The sequence below is a fragment of the Notolepis coatsorum genome (assembly GCF_963971535.1).
Source record: "Notolepis coatsorum genome assembly, chromosome: 5".
Lineage (NCBI taxonomy): Eukaryota > Metazoa > Chordata > Actinopteri > Aulopiformes > Paralepididae > Notolepis > Notolepis coatsorum.
Genome location: NC_140169.1, coordinates 29801276 through 29828881, shown reverse-complemented (window position 1 = coordinate 29828881; position 27606 = coordinate 29801276). Strand labels below are relative to the sequence as shown.

The 27606-nt window shown below is 45.6% G+C and overlaps 1 protein-coding gene across 1 annotated transcript in view; it reads left to right on the top strand.

Annotated features, from left to right (window-relative positions):
* vil1 (villin 1) overlaps positions 1-27606 on the top strand; it is a gene marked incomplete at its 5' end in the record, with an annotated part of 115901 nt that overhangs the window by 30430 nt on the left and 57865 nt on the right. The window contains 6 exons of the mRNA XM_084314580.1: positions 14015-14168; positions 16098-16198; positions 17053-17190; positions 18558-18716; positions 25354-25533; positions 26287-26432. Of these exons, the coding sequence (XP_084170706.1) occupies positions 14015-14168; positions 16098-16198; positions 17053-17190; positions 18558-18716; positions 25354-25533; positions 26287-26432 (878 nt within the window). The remainder of the gene's footprint in view (positions 1-14014; positions 14169-16097; positions 16199-17052; positions 17191-18557; positions 18717-25353; positions 25534-26286; positions 26433-27606) is intronic.

The following is a 27606-nucleotide window of genomic DNA, read 5'->3' as shown; positions in this document are numbered from 1 at the left end:
TTAAGTCCTTCTAAAACTGAATTAAATTGGCCTTAGTTGCGTCGATGAAGCATACTAAGGCGATGTTCTGTAAAGACGTTCTTGAGGGTAGAAAACGAATTCTCACAGAATGCCGTGCTAGCTTCAGTAGTGTTGTTGTTGACATCAGTGCCCACTAGGGATGTCCCCGACTAAGGATTTGGATAGTTGACTTCAATTAAATTTTTTTTTTTTTTTTTTTTTTTTTTTTTACCAGGGTGGGCACAGCTGACTCAGTGGGCGGGCCCGGCCCCCTAATGCCCGCCCATGGCGCCGGGACTGACCGGCCCACACACTGGCCCACATTAGTGGCCCACACACTGGCCCACACACTGGCCCACACACCGGCCCACATTAGTGGCCCACACACCGGCCCACATTAGTGGCCCACACACTGGCCAAAAAAAAATAAAAATAAAAAATAAATTATATATATATATATATTTTTTTTTTGGACGAGCCCACTTTGGTTCCGGCCCATCGGGATTCGTCCAGAACGTCCCGATGGCCAGTCCGCCACTGCTCTGGTGTGTTTAAAGCGGACCAAACAGCTCTGGTGTGAATGTGACCTGAGATTCGGTTGAGACAGCAACAGGATGATCCTATTCTGAGACACATTCAGATGACAGATTTATACATTTACACGACAGACATTTATACACCAGGTGTCTCAGCAGAGCATGAAAGGAGTTATTTTGTTGGCGCTGCAGCACCTAGGCTTCCTCAGTAGAATAATCAGGCAATCATTATAAGCAACCTGGAGCTTATGAAAGCTAGCCTGCTTAAACTTGACCCACAGGGGGGCAGTATAGAGAGGAGTGCAATAGGCCGGTTAACTTTCACCCCAGCAGAGCAGAAATTAAACTTCTTCCTCAGCATGTTAGCTGTCGGTACATGTCATCATCATCACTCATTTGATCAGTAATAATGTGACCCAAATATTTAGTACTACAGCAGACGGCCAGCACCTGCCCAGGCAGATAAAAAGAAGGAAAATAAATATCCTTATTGTAATATCTTGGATATTAACGGAACAGTTGGTTGGTAAACAAGACGCTTTATTACTACCTCAGGTGGTTCCTCAATCCCAACAATCCCTGCCTCTCGCGCCACCCCCACTTACTGTAACTGTCGTAACGTATACTCCTGTTATTGTACTCTACTTTAGGAGGACCGTTTTGTGGAGTGTTCATCATAGGCCATTTCAATATTAATACCACTATATTAATATTACACTAGTTACCCTCTGGCTCGAAGGACCAATTGTAACTGAGGGGTACAATTCCCTGACTGTATTGATAAGTATGGTATCATTAAACCACTACCGCTTTATGTACTTTAATTACTGGCCATACAGTACACGATATATGAATATGATGAACACTTCCCACAATGAAATCGGTTCCAGTCAAAGGTATTAATCAAGTATTTAATGGAGCAAAAGGTACATAGGATACTTTACATTATTCTTTGAATGCACTTGTAAGGCAAAGGAGTATGCGTAGGCAAATCAATAACGAATGTCCATTCTCTGGTTACGCAGGAGGTAATTATACAACCTGAATCTTAGGGAATTATATCTATGGTACACTAGTAATAGCGGGAGATACTGGAAGGGGTTCCCACTGGTTGTAAGCCAGCAAGGGGGGTAGAAGATCTGTCGGTAGTAGGACGTCTGGTCAACGATGACTAGGGAGACTTCAGGTACAGAAGCCGGTGCAGTAGTCTCTTGATCCACAGACGAATACAGCTTGGTTCTCTTGTAGACTGTAGCTCTACAGTGAAGAAAGCTAGGCGGCCTCAGGCTCTCTGAGCGCCGACTCGACTTGACTCCTCTCGGGGTAAATCCAACACGTGCAGGCGTCGGCGATTATCCGCTCCATAAATCATAGGACCAAAGCAAATATATTCCAGCCGCAAAGGGCTATGTAGTCGTCGGGTAGATTAATCCAGTGTACATGTCCATACGGTTCTCACCTAGGTCTCCTCGGGTGAAAGCGCCATGCGGTCGGCCCAGCCTGGATAAGAACTCTAGCTAATACGAGAAAGCGTTGGAGATGCTGGTCACTATAGAATTCTAACCGCACGATACACTATACACAAATAGACTATTAAAGACTCAATAGAAATATGTCGCACTCGACGGTATAGCGCCAAACTCTGACAATTCAGTTACTAATTCGCACGCGGTCTCGATGCTCTATTCTGAGGCCAAACAGGCCATACTTCACCGCACGTTGTATCGTGGGTGAGGCTTCAACTTATCGGTAACATACTAAAAGGACGAAGGGTACGGAGGTAAGGGGCTAAGGGGCTTCTACATTCACCTGCGCCGTATTTATACGCACGGTGCACAAATAGTGCCACTCTCATTTCTGTCGCCGTATCCCTGGGCAGGGCCGGGGCAAGTACAGATATGTCGTGTCGGTGACTTTGAACTTGGCTCCGGGGGCCGGTCCCTGGCGCCGGTGGACCACTGTCCAATAGGAGAATGAAATATTATGGGCTGGACTAAAGGGATATTCCGTGTATATGTACAAGGAATATACAAGGGATATCAAACGATATACAAATACTATGCAATATATATCAATAAATAAATATATATATTCGGTTTAATCTGATCCTTTGTAACACCTATCAATAACTGTGATATCTTCTCTTTAACAGTATCAACACATATCAATAACCATGACATCTCCCTTTTTTTTTTTTATCAACACCCTTCAAAAAAAATTATTATTGAACTCTCCCCTCACAGGTCAAGTCTCTGGACAGGTTTAACAGGTCTACCAGACCTGGTTTGGATCAGTCCATCAGTGTTCCTTGTTGGACCAGGCGAGCCATGGTTTGGGCTCATCTGAATGTCAGGTGTGTCATTCCCGGGATTTGTGTCATCATTCGCTGGAGGCCCCGCTACGGGCACCGCTTGGAGATGTCGACGGTTACGCCTGTACAGAGCACCCTGCTCTGTCTCGATGAGATAAGACCTCTGTGTAACGCTCTCACCTGCCACTACTGCAGGTGTGGACCAGGTCTTTTGATTGTCCAGTCTGGTGAGAACATGGTCTCCTCGCTGCAGTGGTGTGAGCTCTCTCACGCCATGGCGTTTGTTATAGTAGAAGGCCTGTTTGCAGACGTGATGTTTGTTCGGCCACCTTGGTTGCAGGTTCTTGGCCAGAGTGGGCAGTGTCGTCCTGATTTTCCTGCCCATTAGGAGCTCTGCCGGACTAACACCCGTACTGCTGTGTGGAGAAGAACGGTAAACCATTAAAGCAAGTAGGGGGTCCTTTTGTCTCAGAATCCCCTTGGCCGTTTGGACTGCACGTTCAGCATAACCGTTTCCTTGTGGGTTGTGGGGACTAGAGGTTGTGTGCTTAAAGTCCATGTCACAGGCAAAGCCTCTGAAGACATCACTGCTGAACTGCGGTCCGTTGTCACTGACAACCTTCTCCGGTATTCCGTGCCGGGCAAACGTGGCTCTCAGCTTCAAGATCAGGCATGTGGAGTATCTCCAGGTATCTAGAGTAGTAGTCAGCTATGACTAGGTAACTCTCACTCTCATGTTCACATAAATCTATGCCAATTCTCTTCCACGGCCTGTCTGGGAGAGGTGTTGACAGGAGAGGCTCCCTGTTCTGTGCTCTCCTCTGCTCACGACAGTACATGCAGTTCTCAACTTTGTGTGTGATCTGTGTGGCTATGCCAGGCCACCACACCGAAATGTTGGCCCTGTCTCTGCACTTGTTAAGACCTTGATGGCCCTCATGTATGCGTTCTAGTATATCCAACCTCAATCTCCCTGGTATCACTATTCTACTCCCTCTGGTCACTACCCCATCGTGCATAGACAGTTCGTTCCTAACGGGAAAGTACTCCCTAACACAGGTGTTTATATGTGCTAGGTGTTCAGGTCACCCCTCTTGTATGTACCTGATCACTTCTTGGAGCTGCTCGTCCGCCGCCGTCTCCGCGCAGATGTTGTCTATCTTTTTCGGCGATGCTGGAATGTTGCTCATCACAGCTGCTATGTAACACTCCACGTCTGTATCCCTACTGAGCCCCTTGTCTGCCTGTGGGCTCCTGGACAGTGTGTCTGCCACCACCAGCGTTTTCCCCGGTGCATACTCAGCCTCCGGGTTGAACCTCATCAACCGCATGAGGAGTCGCTGGCAGCGGAGTGGCACATTGTCGAGATCCCTGGAGTTCATCAGTGGGATGAGGGGTTTGTGATCCGTAATCAGTTTGAATGCTGGCAGGCCATAGAGATACATCTGAAACCTCTCACACGCCCACACGCTCGCCAGGCACTCTTTCTCTATCTGAGCGTACCTGGTTTCAGCGTCGCTCAGTCACCTTGAGCAGTATGCTACTGGTCTCCAGTCCTCGCCATGGAGCTGCAGCAGGACACCGCCTATCCCATAACTGCTTGCGTCTGCTGAGACCACTGTGCTCCTGTTAACATCATAGTACACCAGGGTAGGTGACGTTGTGAGGAGCTCTTTAACTCGCTCAAAGGCTGCTTGTTGCGCCGGACCCCACATCCACACTGAGTCTGCTTTTAACAGTGCATATAGTGGCTGGCCCACTGTGGCGAGGTCTGGAATATATTTCCCCAGGTAATTGATCATGCCGAGTGCTCTCTTTAGTTCCTGCACGTTTTCTGGTGGTTCCAGTTTGCTGACTGCAGACACTTTGGCTGGGTCGGGTCGTACACCATCTTTGTTGATCACCTGACCCAGGAAGTGCAGCTCCTCCTTTCTCAGCACACACTTCTCATCGTTCAGCTTCAGGCCTGCAGACTCTAGCCGATCCAGAACCTTCTGCAGCCGCTCATCATGTTCGCTGGTGTTGCTGCCATGGATGATGATGTCGTCCATGTAGACGGCAACGCCGTCCAGCCCTTCCAGCGTCTCCACCATCTTCCTCTGAAATATCTCAGGTGCACTGCTTATCCCAAAGGGAAGACGTTTGAAACAGTACCTTCCGTACGGTGTGATGAAGGTGGTTAACCTCTGGCTGTCTTTGTCCAGTGGGATCTGCCAGAACCCTGACGCTGCGTCAAGTGATGAGAAGACTGTGGAGCCGCTGAGCTGAGCTACCATCCCCTCTGATGTCTGCAAGATGAATCTCTCCCTTTTGACAGCCTTATTAAGCTTCTTTAAGTCCACACAGATGCGTGCTCTTCCAGACTTTTTCGGGACTGGCACCATGGGTGCGCACCACTCTGTTGGGTCAGTCACGGCTTCAATGATGTCGTTGGCTTCCATCCTCTCCAACTCCTCTTTCACTGCACTCAGGAGCGGTATGGGGACCCGGCGTGCTGTGCATACTGCATAGGGCTGGGCATTGTCCTTTAGAGCTATCTTCACAGGCTGTGTTTTCAGTAGGCCAAACTCCTTTTCACTGGTGTTGACCTCGCCCACTCGCTTTACTAACCCCATAGCTACAGCTACTGGCCTGCTGAGTAGGTTATTCACACTCTGCCCCCTAATGACATAGAGCCTGCATGTGTATGTTTTCCCCTTGTAGCTGGTCTGAGTCATAAACTGCCCTAAACAGTTCAATCCACCCCCTGGACCACTCAGCACCTTCTTTGGCCTCTGTAGGACCCGTTTTGGCTCCAGTGTTTTGTACACAGTTTCACTTATGATACAAAAATCGGCTCCAGTATCTATTTTAAATTCTACAGGTGAGCTGCCAATCTCTAATGTGACTGTCCATTCATTATCATTTTGAGGTATGCTATTAACTGAGCCCAGATAATAATACTGTCCATCTTCTGATCCCTCACCCTCAGTCACTTCCCTCACCTGCTTGCTTTTGCACACTTTTCCCCAGTGTCCACTCTTCCCACAATTATTGCAGTTAGACCTCCTTGCTGGGCAGTCATCCTGCTGACTGTGTGGCATTTTGCCGCACCGCCAGCACTTCCTGTGGTCATTCTCACTCTCTCTCTCCTGGCGCCTATCTCTCTGTGGGTGTCGCCACTTCTGTGTTGCACCTCTGTTATGCCGTTGTGCTACTTCTTGCACAGCGTTAAGCCTGCTCCCCCTGCTGGTTAACTTGAGCTTTTACCTCCTCTGATTGACGCGTCTCTTGTACAGTCATCTCCAGAGTGAGGTTAGGGACCTGGACAAGAGGCAGGGGAACTATGTGAGAATGCTATTCATCGACTACAGCTCGGCATTCAATACCATAGTCCCCTCCATACTCATAGCCAAGCTCAGGGACCTGGGCTTGAACTATGACCTCTGCCAGTGGGTCTTGGACTTCCTGACTGGCAGACCCCAGGTGGTGAGAGCAGGCAACTGCACCTCCTCATCCATCACCCTCAACATAGGGGCCCCCCAGGGCTGTGTTCTGAGTCCCCTCCTCTACTCCCTGTACACACACGACTGTGTGGCTCAGCGGAGTAGCAATACAATCATCAAATTTGCTGACGACACAGTGGTGGTGGGCCTGATCTCTGCCAACAACGAGAGGGCCTACCTGGAAGAGGTCAAGGTCCTGGCGGGATGGTGCCAGGAAAACAGCCTCTCCCTGAACGTCAGCAAAACAAAGGAGATGATTGTGGACTTCAGGAGGTCGGGGGTCAAGGACTACAGCCCCCTCAGCATCGACGGGGCACCGGTTGAGAGAGTCAACAGCTTTAAGTACCTCAGAGCCTACATATCCGAGGACTTGACATGGACCACACACATTGACAGTGTTGTGAAGAAGGCACGACAACGCCTCTACTTCCTCAGGCGCCTAAGGAAGTTCCAAGTCAGTCAGAAGATCCTTAAGAACTTCTACTCATGTACAATAGAGAGCATCTTGACCGGCAACATCACCTCCTGGTTTGGGAATAGCACTGCACAAGACCGAAGCAGACTACAAAGAGTGACACGTTCAGCCGAACGCACAATTGGAGGGGGGCTCCCCACCCTCCAGAACATTTACAACAAGCGTTGCAAGGGCAAGGCTAAGAGAATCATTAAAGACTCCAGTCACCCGAACAACTGCCTCTTTGAACTGCTGCGGTCAGGCAAGCGATACCGGAGTCTCAAGGCGAGCACAGAAAGACTCAGAAGAAGCTTCTATCCCCAGGCCATCAGGCTGCTAAACGAACAATGAATGAACACTACACAACAACAACCACCAAACGCACATAGCACACACATCCACACGCACACACTCACTTTAAACAAACACACTGTAGCACCCACTCCACACACTTTATAGCACACACCCACTTTAAACAAACACACTGTAGCACCCACTCCCCACACTTTATATTTATTGATGAAGGATTGCACTACAACTCGTACACCTTACTGTAAATTGTACCTAAATTGTACCTCATCCCATTTCTGCTTTGCACTAGATAGTACTGTACATTAGTACACTGCATAGTATTGTATATTATATGGTAACTCAGAACATTGTACATATGTCTATACCGAACACTGTGACCTCATTTTCTTCTTCTAAATTACATGCTATACTATGTTATTTGATACTATCTTGTCTAGCACAGTCTCTGGAGCGTAACAGTAAGAAGCATTTTGTATGAAAATATTCTGTACTTCTGTATGACAACTATTAAAGAAACTTGAAACTTGGATCAGCTGTAGCCTCTGAGACAGACCCTTATCTAGAATCCCCACCACGATTCTGTCTCTTATGTTTTCCTCACGAGCCGTTCCGAAGTTGCAATGTTCCGACAGCTCATATAGTGCGCGGATGAATGTCTCTGCGCGCTCTCCCGCACGCTGCACTCTCTGGTTGAAACACGCCCGTTCATGTATAACGTTGCGTCTCGGGATGAAATATGCATCAAATTTCGCCAGTATAACATCATACTGCGAGTCATCTTCCTCTTCCCCGTAGGTAAAAGAGCTGAGAATGTTCTCTGCTTCCTTCCCGAGCGCATACACCAGCGTGCTTACTTGAACTGGACCTTCTTCTTTGTCCAACTTAGTAGCTGTCCTGTACCGTGTAAACCGTTTCTTCCAGTCTGACCATTCGGCGGGTTTCTCGAAACAAAAACTCTCTGGTGGTTGAAACTTTGCCATCCTCGACCACTTCTGACACCATGTAATATCTTGGATATTAACGGACAACGGAACAGTTGGTTGGTAAACAAGACGCTTTATTACTACCTCAGGTGGTTCCTCAATCCCAACAATCCCTGCCTCTCGCGCCACCCCCACTTACTGTAACTGTCGTAACATATACTCCTCTTGTAGTCAGTTAACAATACTATGACACTTATCACTTTTAGTCCTGCAAATCAGAATGACACTCTTCTTAGCATTGTATTTCACATCATAACTCCATAATCAGAACAGATATTGAGCAGCTCTTGGAAACCACTACTACTTGGCGACAGGATGGTCAAATCATCAGCATACATGAAGTGATTCACCACCATGTTACCACACACATAACCCGTTCAAATCATCAGCATACATGAAGTGAGTCACCACCATGTTACCACACACATAACCCGTTCAAATCATCAGCATACATGAAGTGATTCACCACCATGTTACCACACAGTGACACATAACCCGTTCGGCAATTGCCAAGCTGTACAGAAAGTAAATACAAATGTAAGAGGGCAGGGGAGAGTAACCCCCCCTGCCGGACACCATTCCCAACACCAAAAGGAGCAGAGACAGTATTACCCCATCTGACCTGCATAAGATAAGATAAGATATTCCTTTATTGATCCCTTGGGGAAATCCGGGCTTCATAGCTGCATGGGGGAGGTGGGAGGGGAGGTACAGTTATGGGCAGGTTATAGTATAAAGATATAAATAGTGTAACATTAACAATATAATTGATTCTGAATGTAAAAATACAAGAAAAATAAACAGTGTAAGCAAAAGTGCAGTCTGTATGCATATTCACAAATAACGAAGGTTATTCTATAACCCTAGTTATATGAGTATAGCGAGCGCTCTGCTCTATTGGATCCCTTTAATCCATTCTAACAATGAAAAAACGTTCTCCACATGTACACCCCTATTCACCTCCGCCTCGCCACACCCACATCCGCTCCTATATAAGCGGGGTCGTGGCCACACAATCAGCTCCTTCCCAAGTCTTTCACCACCAAAAAGGGAAGACCGTGGGGCCCTCAGTGAGTCAGAGCAGAGCGCTTGCTATACTCATATAACTAGGGTTATAGAATAACCTTCGTTATAAATCGTATAGCTTTACGCTCTGCTCTAGTGGAACACAGGAGCTGAGCAGAGCGAAAAGCTCGACAGATGTACCCGCTGAGGCCCCCTACAACCGTCAGAATACCGGGGAGGATCCGAGCCCCCCGGCCCCCCCTAGCGGAGGACGGGAGGGAGATCGGACCCGACTGTGCAAAGAGGGTTTAGCACCTCAAACACACAGGGTGAGCAGACCGTGGGACTTACCTTTGTTTAGAAGGGCCCGCAACCACTCGAGCGTGCATCCCACATGCCACCAGGGAACGGACGTGAAGCAAAAAAAAAACATCACAGCCCCCAACATCACAGGGTCAGGGTTCAAGAACCCAAACCCTGTGGCAAGGCCATAGCAGTGGAGCACGGAGGAGGTCCCAGCCCTAGGACAACCCGAGGACTAGGACTCCCTGAAAAAGGGGCCTGGTGAGGCCAAAGAGGCCACGGCATCGAGACCCCACCAGACGGTCACTGGTGACACCACCCACAACATCGCCAGCGTATCGGACAGGGCTCTGAAGCGCTCTTCTCCAAAGAGGCTACCCCCCCACAACACTGTGGGGCCAGTCGGCGTGCCGGGGAGACAACCCTCCAAGGAGGTTGATCCCTCAATCCAGGCAACAGGCCTCAAGAGCAGAACTCGACCTGTGCCCGGAGCACTGCGGACTAGACAGGCGCCTAAGGGGTCTACTGCAAGAACAGTATCCCGGCGGAAGGGGCGTTCGGTATGCTGTGCACCATGTCACAAACTCCACAAAACCCGACCCCGCCAATTTAACAATCCAGCGGGGCGAGATTCAGAGAGGAGGCTGACACAATTGGTAGACGTCATGAAAGATTCGGGGGCATTCTCTCGGGCAGACGGGGTCAGGCCCGGCCTCAACCCGAGAGTCGACTCTGCTACCAACACACCGGGGAGCCAACCATCCCCCTATGTTTAGTTTAACAGGAGGCGGTTGTTCCCTTAACCCAGTAAGAAAACTCAGAAACATAACTGCGCGTATACACAGGCTATACAAGCAGTACAAGCGTTTCAGCTTTCAAAGAGTTAACCCAGGCCAACAGGTTATCGAGGACGAGGCCCGACCTAGGCCTGGCGGACCAGGACCTACACAGGGATGCCTAGAGGAGTTGACAGGGCAACCTCCCCGACAGCCCACTCCCATCCCCGGCCTAGCAGGGAGGGAGGGGTGAAACAAATGGAGAAGGACCAAGCCCCCTAACATAGCGCAAAGGTACAACACAGTATGGACCAAGCACGTCACTGTTAAGGGCAACTTGTGGTGGCATACATATGACACAAACATCCATGACATCAATCCCTGCAACGCCGGCCTGACCCGGCATTTCCCCCCCGGAAAAGCACAAAGTCGTTCGGGGTACCAGAATAGCAGATCTGCGCCCCGGCGGGCAACGGGTTAAACCGACCTGGTCCGGCGCGACCAGAACCAGTCCTGTGTCCTAGTCACACCGCCATCCCAAGTCCTAAGAGGGGGGTAGGTACACGTGTCGATCCAAAACATCACAGAGGGTGCCATCAAGACGGTCAGTACACGTACACACTGCTCCTGGTGGCCCACCTCATGGGCGTGAGACCCCTCCGCCAATGTTTTGATCTACTCCGTCTCCCCCCAGAGATGTACGTGAGCCGTCGAGATAAAAAATCTCCTTCCCAGCCGCCCGCATAAAAAACGCTGTTTCTATGAAGTTGGGCAACCAAGGCGCACCGGCCCACAAAGTGGTTTCAACATTGAAAACACACAGGGCCAGCGCTAATTGGTCTCGAAGTCTCTAATAAGAAACACCACACAACGTTTCCTCCATGCTGTCTTGGACGAGCAGCAGGAAGCCGGCCTATAAGACACAGACACAGGTCTCATATGACGCGCCTGAGGGTAAAAACCCTGTCAATTCCGCTCTTTATATAAGAGGGGAAGACAGAAGTTCCTCCAGAGAGACCTCTATGTGAGTAAACAATTGAAAAAGATATATGTAATAATTGGGCCAAGTGACTAACGGCCCATTACACACTTCAATCGAGAGCAGAGCAGAAGACAAACAGTCTTCGAATGTATCGCATCATCCAACTTTGACAATGATAGCGTTCTGCAGCACAGACCCTGAAACTCACGGATATGTCTCATGGCCAATAGGAAAAACGCGCCTAGTGACGTATTCCATGGCCGGGGAAATCCCGTGACCCACCCATCCTAATATGGACACGGCTCAGGCTTATGTGCGAAACTTGCCACCTGAAAGTAACCTTTACCCTAAAGTAAAGAAAAAATAACAGACCAAAGAGAGGGGCCAAAGGACCTGGGTACAAGAGCTATATATGTACAACTTCTGTAGGCTAACACCCTACCCAGTTGTGGACTCAGTGCCACGTTTACTTAAACGTAAACACGAACACACACAACCCTCTTTACACAATAAAAAAGGCAAAAATTACTCTTACTCTTAAAAGATTCTTACTACCGCAAGAAGAATGCCGTCTTTTATGACGAGAGAAGACATAAGTCCTCGACCAAGTGCTAGCTACAGGCCTTGCTAAGTTATACATAATAGCGACCAAAACTATTTTCAGAGAAAACTGCACCACTCTCTAAGCAAGAACGCAACCCCAGCAGTAGCTGAGCGTTTACACCGTATCCCCAAAAATATAGTGAATCAACACACGTTTTGTAACAAAAAACAGTCCCTCTCTAGGAGGGACCCTTTATTTAATAACAAAATCATATTTGAGGGGGGGGGGGGGGGGGGGCAGGGGCAAACAGGGGAAGTCACTAGCGTCGCCCGCCACGTGCAGAACGCTGTTTGCCCCCACGGGAAGCCGGCCCGGAGCCATCTGGTCATGTCGATTCCCCCTGGGCGCAGAACGACTGGCTGCACTCCTGGCCTTCTTCCTTGGAGGCCCAGCAGCGGCGGTGGTGACGGTGGCAATGGCCGCAGACCTCTGCCGGCGTTGCCTCCTCCTCATGTCACCAGTGGCATCGGGTCGGGGCAAGTGGGGTTGGAGCATGGAGCGCTCCTCCTCCATCTCTCTGCAGGCCGCCGTCATCTGCTGCATAGCCAACCCGAAAAGTCCAGCATCGGAGAGGGGGGCCGTGAGCAGTGGGATCCTCCTCTGGTCCGGAACCCCCGCCTGCTCCAGCCAAAGGTGGCACTGGATGAGAGTGGCTAGGGCGCGCTCCTTCCCGGCGGCTATCGCCTGCAGCTGAGTCAGGTGCAGGATGGCTCCAGCCGCCTGGGGCGTGGAGGTACCGTTGATGATCATCCAGTACCGCCCCGCCTGCCATCAGCCCCGACATGTAGCGTGCCAGCTGTGCAATGTTGGAGGTTGCAGCCAGGCTCTGTGTCGAGGCGATGTACACCTGGTCACTCCACATAGCCAACTGCCTAGCCGATTTCCCTTTGGGAAATGGCTTACGTCATGGCTCCCACACCATCTCGGCTTACGTCATGGCTCCCACACCATCTCGGGGCAAAGGATGGATGCCATCGGGCTATCAAGTCGAGGCACCCCGTCCCTTAGCCCCTGGACCAAACCCACCACCCGCGTGACAGGGACGTAGGAGGGGGTAAGGCCGACGATGCGGGATATTACCTGTCCCCATGCCACGTAAGCCTCCATTGATGGGAAGAATGGGCAGACAACGCCTGCCTCCCTCACAGGACGGCGTTGCCAGAGATGACCTATCATGTCATCGGGAACAGGTGCCGGCAGTGGCTGCGGCAACGCCACACCATTAGCGGCTGTGGCGGCCGCCATGAGCTCGGGGAACAAGGCAAGCAACTCCCCTTGCATACCTTCTTCCACGTCACTCGCGTCCCTCGCTTCCGGGAGGCTGCACACACCGTCTCCAAAAGATAAGCGGGAGCCAGCATCCGATGCGGCAGATAGCAGGGCATCTCGTCTCCGGGATGGAGACTTTAACACAGTCCCGGAGTACGACGGTCCCCAGGGAGACGTAGCACTCTGCCACTCCCCGAAGGGGAGAGTGTCTCGTCTCCGCCGGGCCTTCGAACAAGAGAGCCCCCGCCTCCTCCATTTAATCCTCAGTTTTCATCGGATATGGAGAAGAGGCGAGGGAACTCTCGCTCGGATCCAGCACAACACTGCCACTAGGCCGTTCACCCCCGCTGTTCGCCGTCATAAGACGAGAACGAGCCGAGGCGAAGAGCCTGCGACGCAAATCCTCGGCCACCAGAGGAACTGTCCGCCTATTGGCCGACTGCCCTCTGGCGGGGGAACCAGGACCGGAACTCAGCCACCTCACAGGAGATGGGAGCTCAACGGCCCCTCGGCGAAGCACACTCCCCTCCGGGCGTCGCTCAGGCGCACCTGCCTGCCACAACTGTGGAGCGAGGAACGGCCCACGACGCACGGAGGACGCTGTGACAGTGAAGCGCTGGTGGAGGATAGAGTTGTAGTTGTCTAGGCCCTCCGACGGTGAAGACATTATCGCTTTATTTTCTCGAAAATTAGTGAGAGAGAAAAAACAAAGATACAATGTCAACGTAGCTCCTTTCCAACAACTACTTTTAGCACTAAACTAAAGCGGTGTATACACAAACTTCTCTGTGGTGAAAGTAGGGAAGGAGCTGATTGTGTGGCCACGACCCTGCTTATATAGGAGCGGATGTGGGTGTGGCCAGGCGGAGGTGAATATGGGTGTACATGTGGAGAACGTTTTTTCATTGTTAGAATGGATTAAAGGGATAGTTCCACTAGAGCAGAGCGTAAAGCTATACGATTTATAACTATACTTCAACTGCTGGTTCTGTAGGCATACAAAAAGGCCAAGGGGTATCCTCCCTCTACCAACGTGGAGACGGTGAACGACGGTGCTGAGTCGGCAGTGTTCAAACACATGTTCCAGAAGTGGACGGTCAAGGGCCAGACTGTGGGGCTGGGGACCGTGAACAGCCCAGGGAAGATTGGTGAGCAATTCTCCAAACACAATAGTGTTCATGTAACGCTACATTCAATGATTATTACATTGGCTCCCATATGTTTATTTGTTTATTATTTGTTTATTAGCAAAGGATCCCCATTAGCTGACGCCAAGACGTCAACTAGTCTTCCTGGGGTCCGAGACAACATTAAAACATTACAACATATACATTGCAATTAAAACATAATACAATTAAAACATAGCAAGACATACCAACCAAGGAAACACAACATAGCAAGACGTACCACAGAGGAAACACAACAACATTAACACACAAACAAATTATATCTAAATATATACATCAACGGTAACATATTGCATAACTCAACATTATCAATATTGGCTCACATGTAAGATTTTAATTTATTTTTTAAGCTTGCTATACCTCTTATGTCACGTATGTCACTTGGAAGATAATTCCATGCCCTGATAGCCCTATATAAAACTGTTCTTTGCATACTGTTAGTATTTGCATGTGGTAGAATAATCTGCCCTCTACTTGCTCTGGTAAAATGCATGTGCACATTTGAGCTGTAAATTATTTTATCCGTGATATATTTAGGACTGTGGGTTGTGATCACTTTATGAAAACAAATTAATAAGTTGGCAGAAAGTATTTTCTCAACACTCCGCCAACTAAGACGTTCATGCATTTGAACAACACTAGTCCTATATAAACAACCAAGAACGTGTCTTGCTGCCTTATTTTGTACCACTTGTAACCTATTTAGCAACTGTTTTGAAGCAGAAGCCCACACTACAGAACAGTAATCCAAGTGGCACAAAACCAAAGCACAAACAATCTGATTAAACAATGCAAATGGAAGGAATGGTGCACATTTCCTGGCAGTAGCAACAGCTCTACCCATTTTAAAAACTGTTTTGTTTATGTGATCAGACCATGATAAAGTACTATCAAGCCAAAGGCCTAGAAGCTTAATTTTTTCAACCTGCTGTATAGGTTGACCTGCAATTTGTAGAACCAATGTAGGTTTACGTGCCAATCTTTGATTGGTCCCAAAAAGCATACAAACAGTTTTTGATATGTTAAGCACCAGCTTATTTGTTTTTATCCAGTCATATAAAATGTCCAATTCACCAACCAAAACCTGATTAAGCTCAGAGTTTGTAGCTGCAGCATAATAAAGGGTTGAATCATCAGCATATAAAGTCAGACTAGCCTGATGAATAGAAAAAGGCATATCATTAGTAAAAATAGCGAATAAGAGGGGCCCCAGGCAACTCCCCTGTGGGACACCGCATTCTAACCCTCTGCTGCCTGACAAAGCACCATTAAAATAGACCCTCTGAGACCTCGAGGACAAATAACTCCTGAAAAATAAAATTGCTGAGTTATTAAAACCATAGCAGATGAGTTTTTGTATTAAAAGATTGTGATCGATCACATCAAATGCGGCACTGAAGTCTAACATAATAGCACCCACCAGCATTGAACTATCGATAGCTGAAAGCCAACTATCAGACATTTGTGTCAAAGCAGTACTGTTCACACTTTTCATTCACTTAACATATGCCAACATATTAGTCAGTAGCTTCCTGGCACCTGGCACCTTCCTGGCACCTGCTGCGGTTTGGCTTAAGAATGCTTAATTTGGCAGTGTCATGAGCCAGCATATGCTATAATATCATTGGCCACAGTATGGATGTCAATGGACTCATATTGTATATAATGCAGGGAATGTTTCTAAAACAAGGTCTCTCTTTCATCATGTCTCATATCATATTGCAAGGAATGTTAATAAAACAAGGTCTCTCTTTCATCATGTCTCATATCATATATAGCAGGGACTGTTAATAAAACAAGGTATCACTTTCATCATGTCTTATATCATATATAGCAGGGACTGTTAATAAAACAAGGTATCTCTTTCCTCATGTCTCATATCATATGAAGCCAAGGTTGAGCAGGTAAAGTTCGATGCCACCTCTATGTATGCAAGACCTGATGTGGCTGCTCAGCAGAAGATGGTGGATGATGGAACGGGTGAAACAGAGGTAAAGTGATCTGCTAAAGACTCCCTAAGAACTTGGCATCTCATGTATAAGCCCAAACCCTACCTTCACCCTAACCTTAACCTCAGTGGACCTCACACCCCACTAACCACCCATCCGACGTGGTGTATGACATGGTACATGATATATCAAGTTTACATATCTAGCTACACTTGTGCATGACTTGTCTACTGTAGACCAACTAATTATCATTTATTTTGTCATTTCACCACAAGGTGTTGGTAGGGTCAGCATGGTGCAGTGCAATGCCGAACCTCTGCTGTTTTGCATACGGCCCTCGCCATTTTCGCTTGTCTTCACAGCCTAGAATATGACACGCCCACTAATGATGTCACGGTTCGCAAGGAAAAAAACTAAAAACTTTCAGTTCCAGCTGAGAACCGACTTTTCAGGTTCAGAACCAATTATTTTCAGTCTGAACGTGCCGGCCAGTTCAAGATTAGGTTTGGGAAACGGAACCGGCACGGAGCCCTGCCGGTGTGAAAGTGACAGAGGATCTAGGCTGGACTCTTTAGACCACACAGACCGCACAACATTACACACAGTCAAGACAGAGGATCTAGGCAGGGCGTCTCTTTAGACCACACAGACCGCACAACATTACACACAGTCAAGACAGAGGATCTAGGCAGGGCGTCTCTTTAGACCACACACACCGCACAACATTACACACAGTCAAGACAGAGGATCTAGGCAGGACATCTCTTTAGACCATACACACCGCACAACATTCCACACAGTCAAGACAGAGGATCTAGGCATGGCGTCTCTTTAGAGCATTGTTTAACGAGATGCTTGTCATGTCATTCCATGAATCTGTCCATCCTTCTAAACAGGTGTGGAGGATCGAGAAGAATGAACTGGTCCCAGTCGACAAGAAGTGGTTGGGTCACTTCTACGGTGGTGACTGTTATTTCATCCTCTACACATATGAAGTTGGCAGCAGGAAGCACTACATACTGTACATCTGGCAGGTAAGAGATGTACAAACTAACAAACAAACAAATAAATGACTATCATGTTTAGGAAACACTTAGAATAAAGGATACAGTAATTGACATGTGTATTAAAATAATGAGGACACATTTGAATTAGTATTATTTCCTGTGAAATAATAATAATAATAATAATAATAATAATAATAATAATAATAATAATAATAATAATAATAATAATAATAATAATAATAATAATAATAATAATAATAATAATAATAATAATAATAATAATAATAATAATAATAATAATTATTATTATTATTATTATTATTATTATTATTATTATCATTATTATCATTATCATTATCATTATCATTATCATTATCATTATCATTATCATTATCATTATCATTATCATAATAATAATAATAATAATAATAATAATAATAATAATAATAATAATAATAATAATAATAATAATAATAATAATAATAATAATAATAATAATAATAATAATAATAATAATAATAATAATAATAATAATAATAATAATAATAATAATAATAATAATAATAATAATAATAATAATAATAATAATAATAATAATAATAATAATAATAATAATAATAATAATAATAATAATAATAATAATAATAATAATAATAATAATAATAATAATAATAATAATAATAATAATAATAATAATAATAATAATAATAATAATAATAATAATAATAATAATAATATATAATAATAATAATAATAATAATAATAATAATAATAATAATAATAATAATAATAATAATAATAATAATAATAATAATAATAATAATAAACAACTTTCAACAACTCAGAAACTGGTGGACAGATATGACATTTATATGAATCTTCTCATCTGACTCTGGCTTCATGTGTTTTGATGAATGAACATCCACCTCTGTCATGATGTGTTAGACAGAGCTATACGTGACCCTGTAATAAAACACCACCTCTGTCATGATGTGTTAGACAGAGCTATACATGACCCATTAATAAAACACCACCTCTGTCATGATGTGTTAGACAGAGATATACATGACCCAGTAACAAAACACCACCTCTGTCATGATGCGTTAGACAGAGCTATACATGACCCAGTAATAAAACACCACATATAATACTATGTGTTAGACAGAGCTATACATGACCAAGTAATAAAACACCATGTCTGTCATAATGTGTTAGACAGAGCTATACATTACCCTGTAATAAAACACCACATCTGTCATGATGTGTTAGACAGAGCTATACATGACCCTGTAAAAAAACACCACCTACATTATTTTTGTTAATGTTCACCATTCACCAGAACATGTTTAGTTTACTCCAGAGACCCTCACCAGGTGTGTTGTGTGATGTCATAGGGACGCCACGCCAGCACAGTGGAACGCACAGCCTCTGCCTTCCTGGCGGTCAGTCTGGACCAGAAGTACAGCGGGGAGCCGGTGCAGGTCCATGTACCTATGGGCAAAGAGCCGCTGCACCTCATGGCTATATTCAAGGGAAAGATGGTGGTTTATGAGGTAAGTACAGTTATTCAAGTATACGCCGGTATGAATGTGCAGTTAAGGCGCACAACCAGCAGACTATCTGGCTCTAGTGTACAAACGGAGTAGTGTGATGTCATGGCAGAGGTTAGACTGTCTGTGAACCAGGGGTTTAAAAAGTACCCAGAAATTATACTTAAGTGAAAGTATGGGTACCATCTAAAAATCTTACTCAAGTAAAAGTCTGAGTATCTGGCTAAAAACACACTTGAGTAAAAGTCAAAAAGTTTCTACTTTTAAATGTACTTAAGTACTAAAAAGTAAAAGTAAACACTTTTTTTATTCCGGGGCAATGAAATGTTCTATTTCGTCCTCTTCATCACTTGTACTATCGTTTGTGGCCATCTTCTGTAGCTTATGGTAGAAAAGGGGGTAACCACTGCGCTCAGACAGGTGCGTAGTCCAACATTAATTATGCAAAAAAGGAGGTAGGGACCGCACTCGGAATATCGTTGTTTTTAATTTTCAAGTTGTTAAAGGACACAAAACGTTTTCAGCCATCCGGCCTTCATCAGTGTGCAAATGACAAATGTGACAAACATAACTTAAGTAGGCTGTGCTTGACACCAGGTGGGAACAATCGGCAATCAGTTAACAGTTAACAGGCTAGGTTGACGTCATGATTGGTAGCAGGGCTAGATTGACAAGTAGATATCACAATATCACAATATCACATAAATGTGTATGATGGTAATATATGAAAACAACAAATTGATACATATTACAATATTTACAGGCCTGTATGGAATAAAAAGACAGTACATTGGGGTGCATCAGGTTGTTAAACCGTTCATTAAACAGTGTACTAGTTTTTCTCTCTCATACAGTAGATAACTTTGGATTGTACCTAAATAAATGGAGCTCATATAGTAGATAACTTAGGATAGCATCTACAGGAATGGAGCCAAACTGGACTCTTCATTCATCCCAGATGGAATACATCGATTTGAGCCAAAAAACACAGTACATTGGGGGTATCAGGTTGTAAGACCGTTCATTAATCAGTGTACTAGTTTTTTGTCTATACAGTAGATAACTTATGATAGCTAGAGGAATGGAGTCAAATTTAACTCTTCATTCATCCCAACTGGATACATAGATTTGAGCCGATGAATCCATACACATTCCCGTTGCAAAAGCAGTTGTTCATGGTTGCCACCTCTTCTATTAAGAAAAACCATCTCTAGACCTATGCACTTGAGGTCATTAATTTTATGATCCATTTCGTTAAAATGTCGTGCCACAGGGGAATTAATGTCAGTCCGCTTTATATTGCTTCTGTGTTCGTTCATTTACAACAATGCGTTATATGGACCCCATATCAAATACTTTGTTCGATTTATCGATGATGTTTTCATGGTCTGGTCAGGAAACGAAATAGAGCTGTCATCCTTTTTGTCATATTTGAACTCTTGTGTAGAATCCATCACTTTTAGTATGGAAAAGAGCCAAGAATCCATTCACTTCCTAGATGTTAAACTAACTAAAATTAATAACCTAATTGCCACAACTATCTACAGAAAACCAACGGATAAAAACAATCTCCTACAGTTTTCTAGTCACCACCCGGTGCCTTTAAAGAAAAGCCTGCCTGTAAGTCAACTATACAGACTCAAACTTATCTGTAGCTCTCAGGAGGAGTTCCACTCCGAAAGTGAAAATATGTTGGGACGATTTGATGAAAAGGGCTACCCAAAGCAGTGTCTTAACTCTGCCATGGCCACTGTAAACCAAATCGAAAGAAAATAACTATTCCGAAAGAAAGAAAGAAACAGAACACCAGGCACCATTAATTATGTCATTACTTATGATCCATTTAGTTACGTTATCAAGTCCACAGTCATGAAACACTGGCACATTCTATCATCGGATAGAACGTTAAATGATCGCTTCCAACACCCTCCACGTTTTACACATAAAAGAGCTACAAACCTGAAGGACCGCCTTGTCAGAGCGGACTCGTATTCAAAGCCAGAACCTTTTATTCATGGAGCTTCCCATGTAGATCATGCACATCTTGCAGCCACATGATCAAAACAAACACATTTCACGACTCCCACACCGGGAAGAATTACAAGATCAGATCGCTAATAACATGCAATTCCACACACATAATTTATCTATTATTCTGCCCATGTAAAAAATACTATATTGGACAGACATCCCGCAAATTAAAAATCAGATTGAACGAACACAGAAGCAATATAAAGCGGACTGACATTAATTCCCCTGTGGCACGACATTTTAACGAAATGGATCATAAAATTAATGACCTCAAGTGCATAGGTCTAGAGATGGTTTTTCTTAATAGAAGAGGTGGCAACCATGAACAACTACTTTTGCAACGGGAATGTGTATGGATTCATCAGCTCAAATCTATGTATCCAGTTGGGATGAATGAAGAGTTAAATTCGACTCCATTCCTCTAGCTATCATAAGTTATCTACTGTATAGACAAAAAACTAGTACACTGATTAATGAACGGTCTTACAACCTGATACCCCCAATGTACTGTGTTTTTTGTTCCATACAGAGTTGTAAATTATATATTGTATTGACATCGGCTCAAATCGATGTATTCCATCTGGGATGAATGAAGAGTCCAGTTTGGCTCCATTCCTGTAGATGCTATCCTAAGTTATCTACTATATGAGCTCCATTTATTTAGGTACTATCCAAAGTTATCTACTGTATGAGAGAGAAAAACTAGTACACTGTTTAATGAACGGTTTAACAACCTGATGCACCCCAATGTACTGTCTTTTTATTCCATACAGGCCTGTAAATATTGTAATATGTATCAATTTGTTGTTTTCATATATTACCATCATACACATTTATGTGATATTGTGATATTGTGATATCTACCTGTCAATCTAGCCCTGCTACCAATCATGACGTCAACCTAGCCTGTTAACTGTTAACTGATTGCCGATTGTTCCCACCTGGTGTCAAGTACAGCCTACTTAAGTTATGTTTGTCACATTTGTCATTTGCACACTGATGAAGGCCGGATGGCTGAAAACGTTTTGTGTCCTTTAACAACTTGAAAATTTAAAACAACGATATTCCGAGTGCGGTCCCTACCTCCTTTTTTGCATCTTCTGTAGCTTGTCACTCAGTCTATTCTTCTGATAGCAGGTGTTTAATCAAAGATCCCCGCTTTCTAGTCTTGCACAAGGACCAATCAGCATGGGTATGGGCGGGTTCATTTTCCATTTGTAGCAACCTGAAAATATGCCTATTATTCAGATGTGCTGACTTGCCTTTTATCTCCCCTTTGTGCATCAAGACATTCTAATTAGTTTCCATTAATATTCCCTCGAACAATGACGCAGGCTCCTCCTTGTCCTACTCGCTGGAATATGGATTATGAACAGTATCGCTGGACCATATTCACTCACCCAGCCTCCCTGTGTGGCTAGTTGGCGACCAGCAGGGGGCGGTGGCAGGCAGAGAGCGTACCAGAGAGCCGGGGGAGCAAGTAAATGGGGACGGAAGAGGGAAGGCGAGCCTCTTCGGCTTGGGACGTCGCCGTGAACGGTCGCAGCTTCAACGGGAGGTGCTTTGGAATAGCCCCGTTAAAGAACCACCGGAGAGCCCCGCCGGAGCGAGCGACGGGTTATCCTATAACCGTAAATGTAGAAGCGTGTTGCATGTTTCACCCCTGAATATCCCTAGTGATATAAAACGAGTTATCCTAGAACAAAGGCGGTTTTTGCCGAGTTGGGCTTAAGTTAAAGCTATCCCCTCTATGGAGACGCCCTGCCAGCGTGGCGTGAAGAGGACCGGTGTTTAGGGACACCCTGCGTTATTATATACCCCGTCTAGCAGGAGGGCTGTTTGGGACCCAGAGGGTAGCTGCAGTGTTAGTGAGGGCAAGCTTATAAATGCGCGTCGACCCAACACCAACCGTCCACAACCGGTCTGCTCCGGCTGTCTACAACCAGATCTGCACCAGGCTGCCTTCAGAGCACGGGAGTTCGTCCCGACCAACAGAGGTCGCCACCACCCAGCACACGCTCTCAGCCCAACACTGCCCTCTGCTCCAGCCCCGCTTGCTAGCGCCCTCGCCGAGAGCGTTCGACGCCATCTTGCCTTCCGGACGACGGTGGCGCGGCGAGGCCGCCATTTTGGTTGAGTACAATTGAGCATCTATGCTCCGGAGCTATTACACAGTACACAGAGTGGTGCGGCCCGCGGGCGAAGCTAACGTTGCTAACTACAGTTCTAGGGTACCCCATTAACAATACATGCCGGCATTAGCATAGGACTTTTGTAAGGTATTTGTGGGCCCACATTTTGGTTTCCTTTTAAGTGTGATAACGTGTTTGTTCTTTAATAATATTTTCCCATCTAATTAACCCTTTCCCTTTGGGGGAGGTTACAGACCTGGTGCATTATAAATAAGGCCAAGAGAGGTATTATTCTTGCCGTATAATTAAAGCCTGTCAGAGGTATTATACAGGGCATTGACCCAGACGTGGGTGATGAGTCAAACACATTGAAGTATATTATCCCTGATACTAACCCAGAGGTGGGTGTATAATATACGTGTTATTGAGGTATTGAGTTACGAACGGAACTATAGTGGGACTTCAGTCCATTTGGTCACTATTATTAAATCATTGTAACTGACCAGTATAATTAACATTAAAGAATTAGATGGGAGTTCTGTGTGCGTGTCCATCCATGAGCCGTTTAACAACTCTTTTGGTGTGGGTAACGTTAACATAATTAACCCCTTCCTATTCCACCTTTCCCTTTTCATTGTAAGGTTTCTAGGGTCACTGAGGGAGGGTACTGCTTGCGGGGGGAACCCAGGGTATTTATTTACAATTCAGTCACTAGGTGTGGGAGGGTTTAAGGAGCAATTGGGGGAAGTGGGAGCATGTTGGGGAGTACCAGACCAGGTTGGTAAATCCAGGGCCCCATCCACTCACACTACCAGCCTCCAGTCGAAGCTCCAGACTCAAAGACGGAGGTGCAGTCAGACAGAGCTCTACTGTGTCTCGCTACCCAGTGATTGTGCTCACCCGTTCCCACGAAGCAGGGATAATCCACCCTGCTACACATTGAAGGGGATTTGATTGGCTGTTTTTAAATAAAGTGCGGCCGCAGGATTAATAACGTTAACATTAGCCAGAGAAACAAATACACTAATTAAAATGGTTGGACCTGTGAGACTTTGTACTTTGTAGGTCTGCATTTTAAATGTAGGGAGTAACAAGTATGTTTTTTTTCTCTGAAATGTAATTGAGTAAAAGTACAAGTATACAAACCTAATAATACTTGAGTAAAGTACAAATCCCCAAAAACAGTACTTAAGTATTGTAACAAGTACAATTACTCAAGTACTTTACACCCCAGCTGTGAACCAAACTTAAAGGAACACGCCAACATTTTGGGAAATTGGCTTACCGTCTTCTCCAGAGAGAGACAAGAAGATAGATACCAGTTTCCTCTCTGTACGTTCAGTAGAAAGCTATCTGGCTGCATGTTAGCCTAGCTTAGCACAATGAATGGAAGTGGACATGACTGGTTAGCCTTCGGGAAAGGTGTTAGTTGGACAATGCCTAGGCTAACCGGTCATGTCCGCTTCCATTCATTGTGCTAAGCTAGTGAAGTAACATTTATGTTCATAGGGCTATTTGATTTGATACTAAGTTACAAATAACACCAGTAATCATGGCACATATTCATTTATAAGTAAGCCAACCTCTAAACAGGCCAAACTGGCCAGCTTCCCTTCATCAGAGCCAATGCAAATTAAGTTGGCAGACACACACACACACACACACACACACACACACACACACACACACACACACACACACACACACACACACACACACACACACACACACACACACACACACACACACACACACACACACACACACACACACACACACACACACACACACACACACACACACACACAAAACTAAACTGATTGAGTACTCACACACCGGTTGGACAAGACCACCCTCCACACGGAGCCAGAATGAGTGAATTACCATGTAAAGGGCTAGGACGAAAGTCAGCCTTTGTTATCCTCGAAAGGTATTGTAATTATGCTATTTTAGACCAGTCCACCTGAGTAGATACAGGGGTCGAGAAAATGTTTAAATACCGAACAGTCTCGACATTAGGACACACACGACAGGTCAGAGCTGTGTGTCAGAGAGATTTTGATATCCTGTGTATGCTGTGGAAACTGCCTTGCTGATTTTTGCCAATAAATCAAACTACCAATTGGACCGATTGCTCCGTAACCACTGTTTCCAGCCTTTTCTTCTCCTCTGAACGTATCCTGAATCAAGCGTGCCAAATTAAGTCACGTTACTAGGCTAACATGCAGCCAGATAGCTTTCTACTGAACGCACATATATCTATCTTGTCTCTCTCTCTGGAGAAGACAATAAGCTAATTTCCCAAAATGTTGGCGGGTTCTTTTAAGCCTTAAAGATATTTACTTGAGGACAGTTTGTTTATGTCTTACATTTCTCAGAGTTTCAATCTCCTCTCATGGTGCAACATTAAGGCAGATCTAAATCACAATTGTTTTCAAATGAATTCTCAACCTTGTCGTGAATGTTCCTGTTGACAGGAGGGCAGCGCCAGAGCCGGCTCTTCATCCCTCCGTCCCTCCCTGCGTCTCTTCCACATCCATGGCACCAGCGAGTTCAACACCCGCGCCATTGAAGTCCCTGCCCGCTCTTCATCCCTGAACTCCAGTGACGTCTTTGTACTCAGTACCGACACCTGCTGCTATCTGTGGTATGGAAAGGTGGGTACTGGTTCAAATGAGAGAATCTGAATCAAACTATCAAATCATGCTTACATAATAACAAAGGGTGCATTGATACATGAATCACAACAGAGTGGTAGGCAGGTCAAACGTCTGTAATGTAATCAAATGGTAGCTCCACCCACAATGCAATTCAGGACACAGTTTCGCTCTGGTTTTGCCTCTTGTATTTTCGGCCCACTCCCTTCACAAAAAGCTGAACGATACTTTCAATTGGTAGAACAAACAACCACTCAAATTGTAGCCAACCCCTATGCGCACATAATGGTGTCTTGCCGGTGATGTTTTTTTGGAGAAATGCCTGCCAAAATGGCACCTGCGTTTTTCAACAACAACAAAAATGCATCCAAATGTTGCCCCAGGTCTCGACTACAGCCGTGTGAAATCGGATTATCTTTTCCGTTTGGGACTTTTGAGTTTTTAACCAAAAGGTGATGGGTGTATTAGGAATTCAATGCAGCCAAAAAAAATTCATTGTGATCATTTAAGTTAAGTTAAGTTACTGTCAGGAGATGCTGAACAGTTACGTTAAGTTACTAACTGTCAGGAGATGCTGAAAAGTTCAATTAAGTTACTGTCAGGAGATGCTGAACAGTTACATTTGGCAGTTAGAAGTTATATTTAGTGTTTTGTGACAAAATGTTGTTGAGATTTGGAACCTCACCTGAGGTATTCCTCGCAGGACTGCAGTGGTGATGAACCTCTTAACTATAGCTGAGGTATTCCTCGCAGGGCTGCAGTGGTGATGAGCGTGAGATGGGTAAATCCTTGGCAGACATCATCTCCAGACGGGAGAAACATGTCATTGCAGAGGGACAAGAGCCTGCTCACTTCTGGGTTCATCTGGGAGGGAAGTCTCAGTACGCCAACAGCAAAAGGTAACAAGCACATGACAGACATTTTCAGAAACATCACACAGTAAGAGAATACTGACTTGCTATGGTGCCCTTGCCCATATTCAATCATTTCTTAAACCCTTCCACTACCACACTACAGACGGATAACCTTCTGTAGTGTGGTTGTGAAAGGGTCAACCATTTGTCTTGTGGCAGTGAAAGGGTTAACCTTTTGTATTGTTGCAGTGAAAGGGTTAACCCCTTGGTAGTGTGGTAGTGAAGGGGTTAACCTTCTGTAGTGTGGTAGTGAAAGGGTTAAAGGGACACTTAGCCCTGTTTCCTACTCATCAATGATGCTGTTCAGTAGAATCCTCTCTCAGCTTAATCCATGCTGTACATCAACGTTATATTTCGTTATAGCTTTGCGCTCTGCTCTATTGGAACTGTCCCTTTAATCATATGCTATCATGAAAACGTTCAACCACATGCACGCTCCACACCTGCCTGGCCACGTCAACATCCGCTCACACATAAGCGGGCCATGGCCATACTACCAGCTCCTTCCCTACTTTCACCACCGTGAAGTCCGTGTATAGCACCTCTTCAAGTTCAGTGCTTAAAGTAGTTAGTTTAGTTATAGGAGCTGTGTTGGCATTGTCTTTTGTTTTTCCCTCTCTCCCAAATTTACGGGAGAAAGAAAGGATAATGTCGTCACCACCGGAAGTCTAGAGGATTATTCTGACCTCCACCCGGCTTTCCTGCTCCTCGTTTGTGGCAGGCAGGTGAGCCTCAGCAGGCGCCCAGAAAGGAGTGTGCGCCGCTGAGCAGTTCCCCCGCCAGCGTTGCTCTCCGGCTGTGCAGCTGGATGCTATTGACGCGGGAGGCAGTCGGCTGGTCCGATGGCCTCTCTGGTGGGTGGTGTCTTGCGACGCGGGCTCTCCGCCTCTGCTCGCTCACGTCAATTGGCAGTGAGCGGCAGGGGTGGACGGTCTTAACGGATGTGTCAGTTGTGCGGGGTCGGTTGCTCAGGCATACGGCCCTGCAGAACAGCCGGCTCCAGGCGATGATTCCTCCGTTACCTCTCCATCACGTCTGAGATACAGTAACTGGCTGTTAGCCTGTAGCTAACCATTAGCCGGTAGCAGGGGCGTAATTATGGGGGAGGACACGGGGACATGTCCCCTGCATGTTTTCAGAAGGCAGTTATTGTCACCTG